Source organism: Phyllostomus discolor, chromosome 6 (genome assembly GCF_004126475.2).
Source record: "Phyllostomus discolor isolate MPI-MPIP mPhyDis1 chromosome 6, mPhyDis1.pri.v3, whole genome shotgun sequence".
NCBI classification, from domain to species: domain Eukaryota; kingdom Metazoa; phylum Chordata; class Mammalia; order Chiroptera; family Phyllostomidae; genus Phyllostomus; species Phyllostomus discolor.
This window is the reverse complement of record NC_040908.2, coordinates 40,469,343-40,490,550: the sequence shown is the minus strand read 5'-3', so window position 1 is coordinate 40,490,550 and position 21,208 is coordinate 40,469,343. Positions and strand designations below refer to the sequence as shown.

At 34.9% G+C, this 21,208-nt stretch overlaps 1 protein-coding gene across 1 annotated transcript in view; it reads left to right on the top strand.

Annotated features, from left to right (window-relative positions):
• Window positions 1-21,208, top strand: part of USP34 (ubiquitin specific peptidase 34) — a 220,960-nt gene that overhangs the window by 128,409 nt on the left and 71,343 nt on the right. Inside the window, 6 exon segments of the mRNA XM_028516659.2 lie at window positions 1,866-1,991; window positions 5,570-5,692; window positions 6,025-6,108; window positions 6,590-6,676; window positions 14,403-14,603; window positions 17,502-17,584. Of these exon segments, the coding sequence (XP_028372460.1) occupies window positions 1,866-1,991; window positions 5,570-5,692; window positions 6,025-6,108; window positions 6,590-6,676; window positions 14,403-14,603; window positions 17,502-17,584 (704 nt within the window).

Below are 21,208 nucleotides of genomic sequence, written 5' to 3'. Positions count from 1 at the left end.
AGAGAGAGAAAGATAATTACAAGAATTCCCCAGTGTTTCAGGATGGGGCTAGTATTCTATACAGTGTGTTATGGGAACATAAGAGAGAGGAAAAAAACTGGAGGAAGGACTTTGCAAAAGGGATGTCATTAATACTGTGTTCAGCTGCTGATGAGAGTGAAAAGGAACATTACAGATTCACATGAAAGTGAATGGCATGTTTGAAAAATGTGGGAGTGTGAATATAATACAATACAAATATAAGGACAGAAAGGGAGATTGTAAGCAATACTGTAGAGGAACAATATGAGTTTTTTATTCTTTGTAAAATGAATTGCCATTGTCATGGAAGGTTTTATAGCAAAAAAAGTGAGATCATTTTCTGGGCTCTTAGAAACAAAGTTTAGGTGTGAGTGTGGGGAATGTATTAGAGAAAACAAAGGCTGGAAATGGAGGACCAGTTAATAGACCATTGGAATAGTCCACGTGAGACCTAAACCAGAAGGGAAACATTTTTTTTAGCAGATATTTCTTTGAACTTCCTGGTATGTCATTGTTGATGTGGAGTTTATTTGTTGCAAGGCTGATTTGGCCTGGAATATAAAAGTAAAGGATCTTCACTCATATTGTAGGGCCTTTCAGTCATAACATAGAATATAATCATATACAGATGGGAGAATTTTTTCTTCAAATTATTTTTTTGTTTGTTTGCAGAATTCAGTCTTTTTTAAAAGTGGGTATTTACAAAGAAATGAATTCTATTTTGCTGAAGAACTTTCAGTGCCATTTTCTGAACTAAAGCAAAATTATTACTTGGGTTGCTTCTCTTTCTTCATTACAGTTGTGAAAAGCAAAGTTTACCTTGAAGCTCCATCTCTAACATTCCCTTGTTATCAAAGTATACAAGCTTTATACCATTATACAAAAAGAACCAAACTGCTTTTTATAGGTGCATAGAGGATTCCTTTGTCATCCCTTAGATTTTATTATACCCCCCCAAAATTGTGACAGCTGCAGTGGTAGAAGGAAATTGCCCATTTCTTACATACTTCCTGAAACTTTCCTTAGCTTATCTATTATCTCAGCACCTTACAGAGTCCAGATTTGACCCATTTCCCATTTAGAAAAAAAAAAAAGGTGCAGCTTTTCTGTTACTATTAAAATCAGAATGCTATAAACAGAATGATCATTTGTTTCCAAAGTCTATCAATATAATAGAGCAGTATGAAAATACTACTAATAAAAGTGAGATATTTTGTAAGTAAGGTTAGGACTGTAATTCACAAGTTATCTTGGGGTAAAAGCTGCAACCACAAGTGCTTGTGGCAAATAGGAAATGGGTTAACAAATAATAATGGAAAAAAGTAGAAAAATTTCTGCTTTCATCTAAATCACTGCTCATCTGAGAGTGGAAAATAAAGTATTGATAGGCCATAAGAAAAGAGGAACAGGTGTACTCTTTTCCCAAATATAAGGTTAAGGATTTAATTCGCAGTCTGTGTTGTTCTTAGAATAGTAACCTGCAAATACATAATAGGAAAAGGATAATAGTCCTACTGACATTTACTTGACTGTCTTTATGAACAGACATTCTTGCTTTTATTTGGAAAGTTTTCTGAGGAAAGGGACCAGAATTATACATAACTTTTCTTTCCAGAAAAGTGTTCAGTACCAAGTTGAAAGGCCACAACTTTGATATAACTCTTAATTTATTGAATAAAGATATTTACCACATAAAGAAAAAGTTTATTTCTCACTGTTAAAGTAAGACTATAAAATATTAACAAACTTGATAATTAGTGATTTTATGCAGAAATTTTAACTTCAGTTTAGGGTTTTGTTTTTTACTGATCCGTCTTGACAAATAGTTGTTCTTATTTATGTAGAGTTTAAGATGTGAAGAACTTCATCTTCATGCAGAAAACCTCTCTAGACGTGTATGGGAACTACTGATGCTTCTTCCTACATGTCCTAACATGTTGATGGCATTCCAGAATATCTCAGATGAACAGGTAAGCCCACAGAATCTTTATTCTCCTGGAGGATGGTACCAATTTATATTCCCACTGGCATGTATGAGATTGCTGTTTGACCTGTCTCTTCAGTAAAATTTATTTAATTGGTAAAAAGTACCAGTTCATTTTAATGTTTGTTTATTTAAATATTAACATGGTTGAATAATGTAGGCTAAATATATGGCAAGGATGTTTGCTAAAATTATCTTTAGAAAATATGGATTTGTTTTTATTTTTTTAAATATTTATTTTTTGAGAGAGAAGAGGGGAAGAGGAGGAGAAGGAGGGAGAGAAACATCAATGTGTGGTTGCCTCTCATGCGTTCCCTATTTGGGGACCTGGACCACAACCTAGGCATGTGCCCTAATTGGGAATCGAACCAGCAACCCTTTGGTTTGCAAGCCGGTGCTCGATCCACTGAGCCACACCAGTCAGGGCTGGATTTGCTTTTAAATTAGTGCTTTTTTTCATATTACTATATGTTCTAACTATTGCTTAGTTTTTGACAACAAAAATGTTTAGAGAAGATGCACTATGATTTAATAACGTATATCAGTGCTTGTTTTGAATGTTTATACAAGTCAGCTGATAGAATTAGGTGAAAAGAAATGAGGCTAAGAAATCTAATATATATTTGTTAATTTCCCATAGGGGCATGACCTCACATATGAGTTAGATATCTTTATATTAAAGACATCTCTTTAAATAAAGATTACACTTAAAAGCAATATATAAGGGGGTTAATTTTTGAAGATACCAATAGAGTACCTATAGGATGAATGAAAACATAATGTCTTAATGTTATGCTAATGGTATCTGTAATTTGGGACTTTGTCTTGTCATATGATTTCAGAAGGTCCTATGTCTCCTGAATGACTTAGAAGTGAAGAAGGTGGTCCTGGAAAATGGTTCATGACTCAGAGTAGCTCTAATAATAATACTGTCAAAGATGCACATTGAGTGAGAATAACAATTTCTTAGGCTGAGAGTATAAAATAATATATTTAAATATAAGTATTTGCATATGACTTAAATGGGTTGGTATAAGTTATTGACATTAAATATAGACTTCACCATGTTCTTAAAAGTTCAACTAGGCTGCAGTGTTTTTTTTATTGGTCAGATGGTAAATTGATATAACTGTTGTGAAGGTTAACAGGATAAATTTTTTAAATATATTTTGTTGATTGTGCTATTACAATTGTCCCATTTTTTTCTCCTCTTTATTCTCTTCTGCCCTATTACCTCCCCCTTAGTTCATGTTCATGGGTCATATATATACGTTTTTTTGGCTTCTCCATTTCCCATACTATTCTTAACCTCTCGCTCTCTATTTTGTACGCACCATTTATGCTTCTTATTCCCTGTATCTTTTCTCCCATTTCTTCGCTCTCCCCTCCCCACTGATAACCCTCTATGTGATCTTCATTTCTGTGATTCTATTCCTGTTCTAGTTGTTTGCTTAGTTTGTTTTGGGTTTTTTTTTTTTTTAGGTTCAGTTGTTGATTATTGTGAATTTGTTGTCATTTTACTGTTCATAGTTGTGATTTTCTTTTTTTTCTTAGGTAAGTCCCTTTCACATTTCATATAGTAAGGGCTTGGTGATGATGAACTCCTTTAACTTGACCTTATCTGGGAAGCACTATATCTGCCCTGTCATTCTAAATGCTAGCTTTGCTGGATAGAGTAATCTTGGGTGTAGGTCCTTGCCTTTCATAACTTGGAATATTTCTCTCCAGCCCCTTCTTGCCTGTAAGGTTTCTTTTGAGAAATCAGCTGATGGTCTTATGGGAACTCGTTTGTAGGTAACTGTCTCCTTTTCTCTTGCTGCTTTTAAGATTCTCTCCTTATCTTTAATCTTGACTAATGTAATTATGATGTGTTTTGGTGTGTGCTTCCTTGGGTCCAACTTGTTGAGGACTCTCTGAGCTTCCTGGAAGTCTATTTTCTTTGCTAGATTGGGGAAGTTCTCATTGTTTTTTCAAGTAAGTTTTCAATTTCTTGTTCTTCTCCTTTTGGCAACACTATGATTCAGATGTTGGAACGTTTAAAGTTGTCCCAGAAGTTCCTAAGCCTCTCCTCATTCTTTTGAATTCTTGTTTCTTCATTCTTTTCTTGTTGAATGTTTATTTCTTCCTTCTGCTCCAAATCATTGATTTGAGTTCCGGTTTCCTTCTTGTCACTGTTGATTCCCTGTATACTTTCCTTTATTCCATTTTTTCATAGCCTTCACTTCTTCCTCTGTTTTTCAACCATGCTCAACCATTTCTGTGAGCATCCTGATTACCAGTTTTTTGAACTCCACATCTGATGGGTTGGCTATCTCTACATTGCTTAGTTGTATTTTTTCTGGAGCTTTGATCTGTTCTTTCATTTGGGCCTTTTTTTTTGCCTTGGAGCAAGGGGTGGAGCCTTAGGTATTCTCCAGGGCAGGGCAACCTACAGTGCTGCATTGTGGTCCTGTATGTGGGGGAGGAGTCCGAGAGGGAACAGTGCCATTTACTCAGCTCTCAGCTGGCTTTCAATCACTTCCCTTGGTACCCCCAAGGAAATTGGGCCCTTCTGGTGCTGAATCCCAGGTAGGTGGGTTAGTGTATGTTCTAGGACTCTGTGGGTCTCTCCAATAAACACTCTTATGGGGCTGGGAGTTTCTCCCACCACCACAATCCCCACAGGATTTTATGGTCAGAGGTTTTGAGGCTTTAGTTTTCTATGCTGGAACCCTGGGTTGCACGGACTGTCTTGCTCCCCAATATTTCCTCCTGGTTTATCCATACACAAATATGGTACCGCTTGGTCTAGCCACTACCACCTCGCCTGTCCAGTCCTCTAGCCACTGCCCTGCTGTGTGTCGTCTCCTCCCTGGCTACCCGTTCCTGCCCCTCCTAGCAGTCTGGATAAATGTTTCTTCTTAATTCTTTGGTTGTTGGGCTTCCATAAAGTTCGATTTTCTGGCAGTTCTGGTTATTTTTTTTGTTGTTAAATTTGTTGTTGCCCCTCTTTTGGTTGTGCAAGGTGGCAGAGTGTATCTACCTACGCCTCCACCTTGGCTGGAAATGAACATTTTTTCCTATTGTGCTGTTTGTATATTTTAACAAATTTAATGAGTAGCTGACTTTTTAAAATTTCACTTACTGATTTTAGAGAGAGAGGAAGGGAGAGGAACGATTTATTGTTCCACTTATTTATGCATTCATTGGCTGATTCTTTTTATTTTTTATTTTTATTGTAGGCACTATTACAGACATCCCCCATTTCCGTCCTCTATGCCCACCTCCACCCAGCCCCCGCCCCACCCCTGACCTTCACCTTACTATTATCTGTGTCCATGGACTGTGCGTATATTCTTTAACAGTCAATCTTTTCACCTTCTTTTATACAGTTCCTCCTCCCAGCCTTTGTGTTTTAAGCATACCATTAGTACCCATTGTATAATTGTTTTTCACATGTTCGAATATATTTCAGTGTATGTGTAATAATTGAGTGTTTATGTAGTATCAATTTCTTTAATTTTGGGGGGGTTTCCCTTAGTAAGTTGGCCTGAGAACCTTATGTTTTTCTTTCATTAATTTAAGGGTAATGATGGACTTAATTGGAAAGAACTCCTCAAAATTAAGAGTGCTCACAAGCTGTTATATGCCCTGGAAATTATTGAAGCACTGGGAAAACCTAACAGAAGAATAAGGAGAGAGTCGACGGTAATTGCATTGCCATTATTATCATTAAATATTTGTATTATCTCTGGAGCAGAATTCCAGAGTTATATCTTGTTATTTAGTTATTTAGTTTTAATTGATTTGAGAGAGATGGAGAGAGAAACATCAGGATTTGTTGTTCTACTGTTTATGCATTTATTGTTTGCTTCTTGTGTGTGCACTGACCAGGGACCGAACCCACAACCTTGGTGTATCAGGATGATGCTCTAACCAACTGAGCTACCTAGTCAGGGCCAGATTGTGTTATCTTTTATTTCCAGAATAAGTTTTTCCCTTGCCATTCTCTCTCATTATTATTTTTGCCTTTCCCACAGGGAAGTTACAGTGATCTTTATCCAGACTCTGATGACTCCAGTGAAGATCAAGTAGAAAACAGTAAAAATTCCTGGAGTTGCAAGGTTAGATCTTGTGTTTTGCAGTATATCGATAAAAATAATTTATTTCTATTTTTTCAAAAGAAGGTACCATAATTATTCATTGGTTTTAAACTAATTTATTAAAGTATAGTTTAAAAAGTTTGTATTACTCTAAATCACTGTAAGGTGATATTAATTCCTTGGTGCTCCTATGTTTTAGCACTTAAATGTTTTCTTCATTAGACTATATTGTGTTATGGCATTCCTTGTTTGGGATTAAATGGTTAATGGAATATAAAGGCATGTTGTAGATTTTTGCAAGAATCTACTTTAAAAATTCTTAAAAGTAGGCTGTATATTATTACTTTGTATAGAAGTTATTTTAGTTACTTAAGAGAAAATTTTTAAATGAAAGATATGTAATACTTAACACACATACACATACTCAGTTACTGAATCAAAAAACAGGTCTTCATCACATAGCTGCTTTTCCTCTTACCATTGTGTTCACAATTGCTTACAGTTTGTTGCTGCTGGAGGACTTCAACAGTTATTAGAAATTTTTAATTCTGGAATCCTGGAGCCTAAAGAGCAGGAATCCTGGACTGTGGTAAGTGAAAATTCACTGTTTTGGTTAGTTACAATAGTTATCTCATTTTAAGTATTTCCATCTCCCATTAGCAAGTATAACTTTTGCAACAGTACTATAGCAAAGGAGAGTATGGAATATAGTGGAAATTAATTTTTAAAAAAGGTCTGATGAAGTAATTATGCAGTAAGTGTTCTCCATGTCATCACCTTAAAAAAATTTTTTTTAAGATTTTATTTATTTATTTTTAGAGAGAGGGCAAGGGAAGAAGAAAGAGGGGGAGTGGAACATCAGTGTGTGGTTGCCTCTAGTGCACCCCCTACTGGGGACATGGCCTACAGCCCAGGCATGTGTTCTGACTGGGAATCGATCTGGTGACACTGTGGTTCGCAGGCCCGCACTCAATCCACTGAGCTACACCAGCCAGGGCTAAAAACTTTTTTAAGTGCTACAGTTAATGACTCTGAACTATGTCTAATCATAAACATTTTATCTTTAGGTTTATGAATTATATATTAAAATTAATATAGTCATACTTAATATTCTTTTTTTTAAACTTGGTATAAGTATTTAATGTTTTGAAAACATTCTTTGTCATTCTTTCATTTTGTTTTCACCATTTTTTCCTATAGCAGTAGTATTCAAAAATGTGTATCCAGACCATTTTGACTGTTCTTCAATCAAATGGGTGTAGAAATTAAGAGTAAGCTTTTAGAAATTTTTAAAGCAATATGACATGGCTGCAGTATTTTTATAGTATTTTACAAAATTATTGGTCCTCAACAAAATGATAATTTTAACAAATGGTGCTTTACTCCTATTAACTTGAAGAAGCACCATTGTATTATTTTAGTAAAGTAAAATTGCTTATGGAATATTAAAACATTCATAATGCTATACTGCACCATCTGGTTTTAAATCAAATGTATGCTGTATTTCCTCACCTCCAACAGAGCAGAGTAGCATTATCAAACATTCCATTCAAGTATTAATTTTTTAGTACTTGTTTTTAAGAATTACCTTGGAACCCAGGAGTCAAGTGTCTTGATTTGATATAAAATACTAGTACCTCTATAAGGTTAATGATTAATTATGTTAGACTGTTCTCTTAACCACCTTTATTGTATCAGGTAGCTGCAGTAATCAGCTGTTATATATTAAGTTCTTGGTGGAAGCTGTGATATCCAAGACATTTTCATTTCTTAGTCTTCACCCAAGGGTATGTTTATTGGTTAGAGGGAGAGAGAGAAAGAGGAAGGGAAACATTGATGTGAGAAGGAAACATCAATGGATTGCCTCCAGTATGCACCCTGACCTGGGATCAAACCCACAATCTGTGTTTGTGCCCTGACCAGAAATCAAAATCACAACCTTTTTGGTGTCTAGGACAATGCTCCAACCAAGTGAGCTACCCTGCCAGGGCCATTTCTGATTCTCAGTAAAAATTCTGAAAGCTGAAAAAAATAAATCAATAAAAGATTGATAAAAGAAAATACATTTAGAAAACAATTGCTATCTTACCACTTGTTTCAATACTTTGAAATGAAAAACAATACATTTTTACTTTACATGTTTTATTATAGATATTTCCTTATTAGAAAAGGTACCTACATTATAATAATTATTGTAATTCTGTGTCTTATAATTTAAATGTCTGTTTGTTATGTTTTACTTTTAATCATGTCTTCCATGTCCAATTAATCTCAGAATTATGAGGTGCCTTTTAGTTCTTTGGCAAAGTGGGAGTATTTAACTAAAATCTTTAAGGAGTAAGGTATATGTCATTTACAGGAATTTTGTTTATAAAATACACAAATTTAGTTTTGAATGAAGTTTACAGGGAATCATGCTGAAAGTTTCCTTTGTTTCCCTTTGAATTTGGGATAGTTTTTTTGAATTATCAATAACAAAAATTTGCTACCGTATCTCACACTTTATATAGCAATGTCTAATGCCAGGCATGTCTGAGACACAGATTCCTTTAAGTCAACTGATATTTAAGATACATCACTGTTAATGTTATAAATATAATTCAGAATCAACCTTTTTTTCTTATCTACCTTTATTTATTTTAAAATGAACTTAGTTGAGGTATACTTTTAAGTTAATTTTTTGAGATATAATTCACATACAATAAAATTCTTTTTAAATGTACAGATCAGTGATTTTTAGTATACTCACAGTTATGCCACCATTACCACTGTCTAATTTCCAATTTCATCATCCATAAAAGAAACGCATTAACAATTACTCCTTTTATTTCTATTTGTTGCATAATTGCTCATGCCAAAACTTCACTTGTATGGTGAATAGAAGTGGTGAAAGCAGTCAGCCTTTCCTTGTTACTGCTCTTAGGGGAAGAGCTTCAGTCTTCAGCATAGAGTATGATTTTCATTATAGGTTTTTCATAAATGCCTTTTTTATGTTGAGGTAGTTTGCTTGTGTCCTTGTTTGGGAGTATTTTATCACTAAAGGATGCTGAATTTTGTGAAATGCTTTTTCTGCATTGGTTGAGATGATCATGTGGTTTTTTTCCTTTATTTCGTTGACGTGGTATTATTACATTGATTGATTCTTGTATGTTGAATCATCCTTTCATTCTAGGATAAATCCTACTCAGTCCTGGTGTATAATCCTTTTCATATGTTGCTGAGTTCTGTGTGCTAATATTTTGTTGAGGATTTTTGCATCAGTGTTCAGGAGGGATGTTGGTTTGCTGTTTTCTTGTAGTGTTCTTGTTTGTCTTTGATATCAGGGTTATGTAGGCCTCATAGATTGAATGAGTTAGGAAGTGTCCCCTGTTCTGTTTTGGTGAAGTTTGAGAAGGATTGGTATTGTTTAAGTGTTCGGTAGAATTTACTAGTGAAGCTGTCAGGTTCAAGACTTTTCTTTGTTGAGCGATTTTTGATTACTGATTTAATCTTATTAGTTATGGGTCTATTCAGATTTTTAATTTCATTTATTTTTCTCTGCATTTTAGTTTTTAAAAGCAATTGTATTTTATTATTTTAAAATCTTAGTTTTCAGTTACAGTTGACATTTTTCTGTCTGCATTTTTTTCCTTTTATTGAATTTATTGGGGTGACACTGGTTAATACAATCATACGAGTTTCAGTTCCACAATTCTACAGTATATCATCTATCTGTACACTGTATTGTGTGTTTGCCACCCTAAGTCAAATCTCGGTCCATCAAAACTTATCCCCTCTATACTTTCCTTTACCTCCCCCCACCCCATCTTCCCCCAGTAAACACCACACTGTTGTCTGTGTCCATGAGTTTTCTCTTTTTTTCCCTTTTTGCCCAATTCTTCTGCTCCCGCAGCCACCCTCCCTCTGACAGCTGTCAGTCTGCTTTCTATCTGAGTCTGTCTCTGTTTTGCTTATTAGTTCATTAGATTCCACATATGAATGAAATCATGTGGTACTGCTCTTTCTGAATTGGGGAGAGCATTATTCAGATTTTTTATTTCTTTATCAATGAGTTTTGATAGTTTTTGTGTATCTAGAAATGTGTCCATTTCATGTAAGTTATCCGATTTTCTGACATGATTGTTCATAGTACTCTTACAATCCTTTTTATTTCTGTAGAATTGGTTAAAAAATGTTCTCACTTTTCATTTGTGAGTTTAGTAACTTCACTCTTCTCTTTCTTAGTCCTAGCTAAAAGCTTGTCTTTTTTGTTTTGTTTTGTTTTTGAAGAATCAACTTTTGTTTTCATTGATTTTTCTCTATGGGTTTCTTTTTTTTTTTTTTTTTTTAATTTTTAAGATTTTTTGTTTATTTATTTTTAGACAGAAGAGAAAGGAGAGAGAAAGGAGGGACAGAAACATCAGTGTGTGGTTGCCTCTTGCATGACCCCCATTGGGGACCCAGGCATGTGCCCTGCTGGAAGTTGAAACAGTGATCCTTTGGTTCACAGGCCGGCACTCAATCCACTGAGCCACACCAGCCAGGGCTCTCTATGGTTTTTTTAGTCTCCTCTTTAGCTCTTCTGATTTTTATTATTTCTTCTTATGCTAGCTTTTGGTTTAGTTTGTTCTTTTTCTGGTTCCTTAAGTTGTAGTTAGATTGCTTATTTTAGATCTTTCTTGCATTTTTAACATAAATGTTTATAACTGAATTTTCCTATTAACACTGCTTTTACTGTGTCCCATTAGTTCTGTATTGACCATACATTTTATCTTCCTTTGTGAAGTTTCTGTTCATATCTTGGACTTTTTTTTGTCTCAATAAAGAATTGTAAGGCTGAATTTGCACAGTTTTTAATTTTTTTTGCCAGGTACATGTACCATAGTGCCCTATTAACCATGGGGATACGTTCCTAGATACCAGAAGGTGCCTGAAAACTACGGATAGTACCAAATCCTGTATATACTATGTTTTTCCCTTTACATACATATACTTTAGAACTTTTCTTTGTCATATCCGAATTGGCAGCATCATCACTTTTGCATCGTGGGACCATTACTAAGTAAAATAAGGGTTACTTGAACATGAGCACTGAAATACCAAGACAGCTAATTAGTGATTAATGGGTACATTATGTGTACAGGGTGGACACACTGAACAAAGGGATGATTCATGTCCTGGGCTGGACAAAGCAATAAAGCAGGAAATTTATCATTACTCAGAATGGTGTCTTATCTAAAACATATGAATTGGTTTTTTAATATATTTTATTGATTATGCTATTACAGTTATCCCATTTTTCTTCCTTCACTCCCCTCCACCCACTTTCCCCCCCTTTAGTTCATGTCCATGTGTCATACGTATAAGTTCTTTGGCTTCTACATTTCCCATACTATTCTTACCCTCCCCCTATTTTCTACCTACCATCTATGCTACTTATTCTCTGTACCTTTTCCCCTTCTCTCCCTCTCCCACTTCTCTATTGCTAACCCTCCATATGATCTCCATTTCTGTAGCTCTGTTCCTGTTCTAGTTGTTTGCTTGGTTTTTGTTTTGTTTTGTTTTAGGTGTGGTTGTTAATAATTGTGAGTTTGCCGTCATTTTGCTGTACATACTTTTTATCTTCTTTTTCTTAGATAAATCCCTTTAACATTTCATAAAATAAAGGCTTGTTGATGATGAACTCCTTTAACTTGACCTTATCTGGGAAGCACTATATTTGCCCTTCCATTCTAAATGATAGCTTTACTGGATAGAGTAATTTTGGATTGTAGGTCCTTGCCTTTCATGACTTGGGATACTTCTTTCCAGCTTCTTCTTGCCTGTAAGGTCTTTTTTGAGAAATCAGTTGACAGTCTTATGGGAATTCCTTTGTAGGTAACTGTCTCCTTTTTTCTTGCTAATTCTAGGATTCTCTGCTTAATTTTTATTTTGGGTAATGTAATTATGATGTGCCTTGGTATGTTCCTCCTTGGGTCCAACTTCTTTGGGACTCTCTGAGCTTCCTCGACTTCCTGGAAGTCTATTTCCTTCACCAGATTGGGGAAGTTCTCCTTTATTATTTGTTCAGATAACTTTTCCACTTGTTGCTCTTCCTCTTTCCCTTCTGGTACCCGTATAATTCAAATGTTGGAACATTTAAAGATGTCCTGGAGATTCCTAAGCCTCTCCTCATTTTTTTTGAATTCTTGTTTCTTCATTCTTTTCTTTTTGGATATTTCTTTTTTCTAGTCCACTCCATTGATTGAGTCTGTTTCCTTCCCATCACTATTGGTTCCCTGTACATTTTCCTTTATTTCACTTAGTGTAGCCTTCATTTTTTCATCTAATTTGAGACCAAATTCAACCAATTCTGTGAGCATCCTGATTACCACCAGTGTTTTGAACTGTGCATCTGATAGGTTGGCAACCTCTTTGTCGAGTAGTTATATTTTTTTCTGGAGTTTTGATCTGTTCTTTTGTTTGGGCCCCTTTTTTTTTTTTTTTTTTTTTTTTTGTCTTGATGTGCCTGTTACACAGTGAGGGGCAGAGCCTTAGGTATTCACCTGGGTGGGGTAACCCACCTTGCTGGGTTGTGACACTGTGTGTGGGGAAGGAGTCTGAGAGGGAACGATGGCTCTTGCTCCACTCTCTGCTGGATTTCAGTTATTTCCCCTGCTTTCCCCAAGCAAATTGGGCTCTTCTGGTGCTGATTCCCATGTGGATTGGCTTGTGTACATTCTAGGGCTCTGTGGGTCTCTCCAGTGAACTCTTCTGTTAGGCTGGGAGTCTCTCCCGGCACCTCAACCCCCACCGGTGATTTTGATAAGTGGTTTGAGGCTTTATTTCCTCGTGCTGGGACCCAGGGTTGTACAGTCTGTCCCATTTACCTAGTTTTGCCTGGTTTATCTGCACACAGATGTGGGACCACCCAGTCTGCCACTGGCCTTGCGCACTGAGCTCTGCTCCGCAATGTGCTGCCTCACTGGGTCGGCCTTGCGCACCTGGATCCACCTCTCCTACCAGTCTGGGCGAATGTGCCTTCTTTAACTCCTTGGTTGTTGGACTTCCATGCAGTTCAGTTTTCTGTCAGTTCTGGTTGTTTTTTGTCCCTAAATTGTTGTTACCCTTGTTTTGGTTGTGCAAGGAGACACAGTATGCCTACTTATGCTTCCATCTTGGCCGGAAGTCCAACTTGTTTATATCTAGAATTTTCCCTATAATATTTTCAGATTGTTGTTGACAATGGGTAATTGAAACCACTGAAAGTGAAACTATGGATAAAGTGGGGCTACTACAGTGGGACTATTTTTGCTCAGTCGGTGGCTTGCATATATAAACATTGATGGTTCTTTAAATAGAGTTTTTAATTTTAATGAAATTTGTATCCTATATAAGAAACCCTGTTTTAAGGTCACAAAGATTTTCTCCTGTTTTTTTTTTTTTTCCCCTGTTAGTTTTATTGTTAACTTCACAGTTAGGTCTGTGATGATTTTACATTAACTTTTGCATATGGGGAGTAAGGTTGAAGTTTTGTTTATTTATTTATTTATTTTTTTCATGTGGCTATCCAATTTTTCTAGTACCATTTGTTGAAAGAGCATTCTTTCCTCATTTACATTTCTTGGTACCTTTCTGAAAAACCAGTTGTGTAGGATTGCTGTGTTTCTTGGTAGTGGAGTTAGGAAAATAGGAAGAAAAGGACTATTGAAGAGAAAGCTCTGAAACTCTTATCTTGTTCATAAGCATTACTCTTATTTAAAGGAAGTGTTTTACTTAAATTTTAAAGTACTACTTTAGGTCACTTAGAAATATTATACTAAACAATATTTTACCAAGAAATGGTTCTTTTACTTTAAATATACACACATAAATGTAATAGTTTCAGTTGAATTATTTTCTAGAATTATTGAGAATTGCTTTATCTGCAGAATATTAGAGTATGTTCATCTTGTGTGGAGAAACAACTTGTAATATTTTGCCTCTCAATTCATTTTTTGTAGGTAAATATCTTTGTTATCATTTTAGTATTTTTTGAAATTACAATACATTTGATTAGGATAAATCTTAAAACCCTATATCTGTTCTTTTACATATATTTGTATGATGCTTTCATGATAGAATTCAGGTGTCATTTCCATTCATTAAATATATCCTCTTAGTGTTTAGATCATTTTTCTTCATTTTTATGAAATTGGATTATTACTAACCATAATAAATGTGCAGCAAAATTCTATAGCATGTGGATTAAGTACTAGCTATAATTATTTTTATTTTCCAGCTTTTCATTTCAAGTTGTATAGTAGCCATATTAAATTAATTAAAATACGGAAATGACATTTTCTTCTTATCCACAGTGGCAACTAGACTGTCTTGCTTGCTTGCTGAAGCTAATATGCCAATTTGCAGTAGATCCGTCTGATTTGGATTTAGCTTATCATGATGTCTTTGCCTGGTCTGGTATAGCAGAAAGCCATAGGAAAAGAACTTGGCCTGGTAAATCAAGAAAAGCTGCTGGTGATCATGCCAAAGGTCTTCATATACCAAGATTAACAGAGGTAATGTACAGAAGTTATTAAATTGTAGTAATGAACTTACGTATATTTTAAGAGAACTTACGTATTTTTGTTTTGCCAAAATGGTGAAGTACACTAATGCATAAGAAATGCTATTCTACTGTACCACAGTATGACTTAATAGCTGAAGTGATGTCTTCACTTTAAAGCAGAAGTAATTATGAAGCAATAATGCTTTTCAGCCTGTCGTCCAAAATGCAGGAATGAATTACATCACTTTTTAATGTTATCCAACTGTAGGATTGAGTTTATTATTTAGACACAGTTGAATACATATATTGCGTGTATTAGGGTCCATTAGGAAAACAAACCACATTAGCTATTTCAAACAGATGAAGTATAAGATAGAGAATTAGTATTATGTGTATGTTTTAGAGGGCTGAAAATACAAAAAAAGGAAACATTGAGGTAACCTAGACAGGTAACCATTTACCACTCCTAGGGTTTGCAGAACATATGGAAGGAATAGGTTGGGGTGTTCAGAAATAAGATGCTTATAGGAGGAATACTGTTGAACTGGGGTTTAGACCTCTGAAGAAAGGGGCTCTACTACTGCTTCTGAAACCAACTGCCTTTTCTGGGTGAAATACTTCTGGAGCAGTGCTAACAAAAACAGCAAGGAAGTAATAGGTTGACAGAACCTAATAAGAATTCAGCTGGCAAAGGTGGTAGTTGATTTGTCATGTACCAGCCCTAGAATTGCAGAGCAAGTATATAAAATGGTAGATGGAGAGCTGAAGAAAATGGAACAATAACCAGCAATAAAATTAGAATTATTTATGACTGAATTCTGCTGTTCATGTGATCATTTATTTCCCTTCCAAAGTTGCTGTCAAGAGAACTAGGAAGTGGGAAGAGATGAAGATGAGTTTTGAATGAAATCTCTTACTCATTTTGTAATCTTTTGAGAATGGTGCCTAACCTTATACCTGTCCAAGAAACACCAGAGTAATGAGTTGGTTACTGATAGAGAAATATTGTGGCAATTAGGGATTGGAAACTGCAGGTATAAATGGAAACCCAAAGCTTACATCCCTTTTGGAATTTTAGGGTTAAATGGGGAAAACAGTCAGTGCTACTATTTTAGGGTTAAATGGGAAAAATGGTTTATGCTAGTATTCCAGGTTATAATACAAGAAGCTCAAATTGAATGTGCTCCTTTTTATTGACTCATAATCTCGAAACTTTTGAAAGTTACACTTTTAACACATAAGCATAAATAAAAGAATTAAAAGCATGTAGGTACAGAATTAGTACTACCCATGCATAATGCTCACCCTTATTTTTCCCTCAAAATGTAGGGGAAAAAAATGCTCATTATACACAGCAAGAAATGTACTGTATTTTTCAGATCATAAGATGCATCTAGGTTTTAGAGGACGAAAATGGGGGGGGGGGCAAGGTTGAAGCAAAAAAATGTGGTAAAATATCTAATAACATAAATAACATAATATTTCACCAATGTAAATGTAAACAAAACTGCAGCATTAACAACCATTATTCCTCCCAAATTTGGGCAGGGGGCGGAGGAGGGTGGCGGGGAGAAAGAGAGTCAGTCTTATAGTCTAAAAAATATGGGCAAGTGTGTGTGTGCACACACAGGAGTTTTGAAAAGAAGTGACTTGTTTTTTAAAAATAATGCAAGTACATTCTTATTGAAAATAATTCTGAATATGCACATGACCTTCTCTCCAGTCATAGGTGACTACCCTTTAAAAACATTATTTTTTTAGAGAATTTTTCTATCCACATGACAGTGTTAGGTTTTTGTAGTTCACAAAAGGGACTTTACTCTAAGTATAATATCATTAGTTTATTTTCTTCATAATAATTAGAGCTTAGTACGTAAATCTAAGCTGTTTGGGAGCAAAAGTCTTATACTAATTCTGGTGACAAAGTCATCCAATTTTGATGTACTATAGATAGTAATGTACTATCATTCATTATTTCATTTGTTCTCTTTAATAGTGTTGAAGACGATTCAAATTCCAAAGTGACCTTTCAAATTTAATTCTGAACATAGTTTTTCTTGAACCTTTCCTGATTCTGCCAGGAACAGGTTTAGTTGCTACTCCCATGCTTTGTACATTTAGCACATTGTATATACTTGTGTTACAGTGCTCTCTCTGTTTTATGCTGCACTTGTCTAACATCTCCAGGATGGGAACAGTGCTATAATTAATAAGTGCCAAGAATTGGTTCTGACCTACAGGAAGGATTCATTAATTTTTATTTCAGTGAATTAGCAAATTATTTTTCAATATATGGATAAACAACTATAATTTAAAAATTAAGTATTTATTAGAATCAGGCAGCTTAAAAGTTAGCAAACTCAACATTGAACCTCAGGGTTTTAACTCTAAAATCCACACTCTATGTTATGGGTATATTATATTGCTTTTCTATATTTTAGTGTGGCTGAGGAATCTGCCATTGCTTGACTTCTTTCTTGTTTTAAAAGTAAAAAATGTTTAATTCTTCACTCATGCCCTAAAAATCCACTCACATGTAATACACAATACTTTTCTCGCCCAGTTGGGTGACATGCAGAGAATCATGGATCAAATATAAAGAATAGCTTTGTCTATTTCAAATTTGTTATTTTTGTTGTTGTTGTTGTTGTTGTTAAAGTTACTGTCTTAAGTTTGGATACAAAATTCTGGTTTCCTAATATTTGATATTTTTACTGTATTTTCAGACAAGATCGAGTGTGTTCAGGGTGGTATGGGCATAGACTTTTTTATTGTATTTTCAAATAGCCATTCTTAGGATATTCCTTTTCTTGTCCTAGATCAAAATTAATTTGGAGTCTTGGTTAAAAATGAAGTGTTGTGTTTCAGTGCATTTAAAGATGTTTAAAATATTTTTTTTGTTTTAAAGGTATTTCTTGTTCTTGTGCAAGGAAGCAGTTTGATTCAGCGACTTATGTCTGTTGCTTATACATATGATAATCTGGCTCCTAGGTATGATATTTTTAATTTAATGTATGTATTTATAGTAAGACTATAGTGTTTTAAAATTCTATTTTGAAAAATATTAATAGTTAACAGAAAAATTGTAGGGTGCTTTAATGAACTCCCATACTGCTTATTTAAATTTGAATATTATTATAAACATTTTGCCAGTTTTATTGCATAATCATGAGTATGTGTTTTGTGTGTGTGTGTGCAAAAACATTTATTTACATATTGTCCTAAATCTTTCAGAGTAAATTTTGGACATCATGACCATTAACCCATAAATACTTTGATGTGTATCTCCTAAAACCAAGAACATCTTCTTGACCACTACAGTAAAATATTTAAGTTTAGGCAATGTTATCTAATATACCATTGATTTTCAGATTGTCTCATTAATATTCTTATAACAATTTTTTTTCTGGTATAGGATTGTGTACTACTACTGCACTTAGTTGTCATATTTATTTAATTTCCTTTAATCAGATTACTTTATTAGCCTTTCTTTGATGAATTGACATTTCTGACCAGTACAGGTCAAGTGTTTTATAATGAACCTTTCAGTGTGTTTTTCTGATTGATTGTTTTCCTATGGTTAAATTCAGATTATGCATATTAACAGGTATACTCCATCAGTGTGTCCCATTATTAGTGATACTAATTTTGATCAGTTAACCTGGTTTCCTTTAGGTTTCTCCTTAATAAGGTTTCTGATTTTCTATTTTGTAATTAAAAGTAACCAGTGGGAAGATATTTTGCAACTGCTTAAAATTTCTGCTCCTAATAAAGTTTCATTCAGTAACATTTTTTTTAGCATTCAGTGATGATTGTTGCTTGAATTAAAAATATTAGTATGTTTTCAAACTATTGATTTTCTAGCTCTTAGCATTTCTTTTGTGTTTACTAGTTGACATTCTGTTGCGAGGAAGTGCTTTCTCTTCCTCCCTTTTATTTATTATCAGTTTGGATTTTTTTTTATTCAACATACAATTCATTACTAAACACTTTGCTCAAAATATATCTGAGTTGGCCTTGTCAAGCTTGCTCATAAGTCCTTTTGACATAGCCCATTATTTTGTGGGAAGAGGAGGAATCCTTTTTTCCCCGTCTTCTAGGCTTGTAGTTTCCCCTGCCTTATCCCTAGAATCAGCCATTTTCTTTAAGTCAGAGTTCCTGTTAGTGGGGAACCTCAAAAATATGGGTGCTTGGTATACTCCTTGCTACCAGTATTGCTTGTAGACCCTCAGTGGACAGAGCTGGAAATGTGTATATGGGAATATAATTAAATCATGTGATATGATTTCATTTATTTGAGCTATGTTGGAAAATTTTTTAATCATGTAGAAAATTTTAAAAATGTATAAATTAGAATATGATAATTGCTGACTAATACATGGGACCTGACTATATATATGCCTTAAATAATCACATAAAGTATGTTAAAATATATAAAATTAATTTCTTAGTATTCTGTAGGCATTATGTTGGGCTGACATTTGCAATTATTTTTTTTAAGATTTTATTTATTTTTAAAGAGAGGGGAAGGGAAGGAGAAAGAGAGGGAGAGGCAACCACATCAATGTGTGGTTGCCTCTTGCACGCCCCCCACTGGGGACCTGACCTGCAACCCAGGCATGTGCCCTGACTGGGAATCGAACCAGCGACCCTTTGGTTCATAGGCTGGCACTTAATCCACTGAGCCACACCAGCCAGGGCAACATTATTCTTAAATGATTTATAAAACTAATGTAAACACCTTTAAAAGTTTTTAATATTATCTATGGCTAATAGTTAATTAACTGTTTTTAGATACTATTAAAATAATTTAAATTTAAAAAGTCACCTTTATTGACAGTGGTTGCACATAAATAGCATGATTTTTTTTAAGATACCGTTTTTAATGTACTTTAATTTCTGTTGTAATTGAATTCCCATTTATTCGTTGATCAACATCTGCTGTATCCCACCAGACTCGAAAAGTTGTATATGAACTATGTGTTATTTTATTCCACATTATATTTTCAATGCCAGGCACCTTACCTCAGTTTGTAAAAAGCTATGAGTGGATAACATGGGTAAATGAAGAAAGGGCTATAACATGCCCTTGAATTGTATGATAAAATACTTTTAACACCCCAGCCACCAGTTATTTTCCAGCTAAATTTATTTCTTAATTCTTCTCTCCTTGTCCTCCAATGCACACTCTACGTCAGTATCCCATACACTACAGTATATTGAGTTACGGCCATTCAATGACTGCTTTAGTCAGCTTTTTGTTCCCTTGACTCTGTTAACCTCACACAATGAAAAATAAATATGCAGATTTGGTTCTAGCTGCTGCTATCCAAACTAGTTCCTCTGTGGCAATTCTTGTTTTCATTTCAGCAGTTCTATGCTTTTACTTATTAATTGATTGATTTGAAAGAGAGACAAGAAGGGAGAGACAGACAGACATCGATTTGTTGTTCCACTTATTTATGCATTCATAGGTTGATTCTTGTATGTGCCCTGAATGGGAATCTGCAACTTTGGTGAGTCAGGATGATGTTTTAACCAACTGACCTACTTGGCTAGGGCCAGCAGTTCCATTTTTAAAGAATTCATTAAAATCTGTAAGCTCCCACCCCCTCACTCTCAGTTTATCCTGTTCTAGGAGTTTTGTATCAGTTGGGGCAGCCTGAACAAATTTTTGCTTGTGTTATCAAAAATTGTCTGTTGCTACATATTTAAAAGATAGATGGGTATGCTGGTCTAGTAAAAACTATATCAATATGATAAAAATTAAACATACTGTATGTTTAATATTAATACTTGATTTATAACATTTTAAATTTTTAGTAACTTTTATTTTAAAATCAATAATACGAGTGAGCCTTGCTTTTTGGGATTTTTGAAATGTGTTTTGTGTTACACATTTCAAAAAATGTGGGAATGCTAGAGATTTAATTTGCTTTTCACTATTCATGATGGAGATTGGCACTAACAATACAAAAGCATTAAACAGAAACTTTCATGGCTGAAAGCTTTTCTGAAGGGGTTTGTTGAACAAAATGCTAGACAGAAAAGGACTAGGTCCTTTTCATGTGTTACAGAAGGGACTTGCAGGGGGCCAAGGTACTGGTACCTAAGCAAGCTCCCTTCTCTGAGGTCTGTCTGTGCTAGGTTCATCTTGCCCACTGCCAGATGTTAGGAAATGTGGCTCTCAATGCTAGAGTGTGATAAAAAGGAACTATTTATTCAAAAGTTATGCAGGTTTAGAGTAATGGCGAAATGTCACTGTTAAAATCCTAGTCTGTCTAAAACACCCACAAACACACACAGTCCTGCCTTATTCCGCTTTGCCCAAGCAAGCCAGTCTCAGCAGTACAGTATTTCAGGAAAAAAAGAAATAGAAGTCTGCAGCTCCGCCAGACTCCCAGTTCCTCCCAGTAATCCGTGCTTGGCTGAGCAGGTCTCCTGCAGTCCCCAGCACCATCAGCTGTATCACCGGGATCTCCAGTTCTTAATCCAAAACCATGGAGCAGCTACTCATGGCCCACCAGTGAGAGTCCTTTTACCCCTTTCCTTCCCATATGGTCTCACATCATCCTCTTGCATAGTCTTGTATTGTCCCTTCTAGTCCTGCATTGT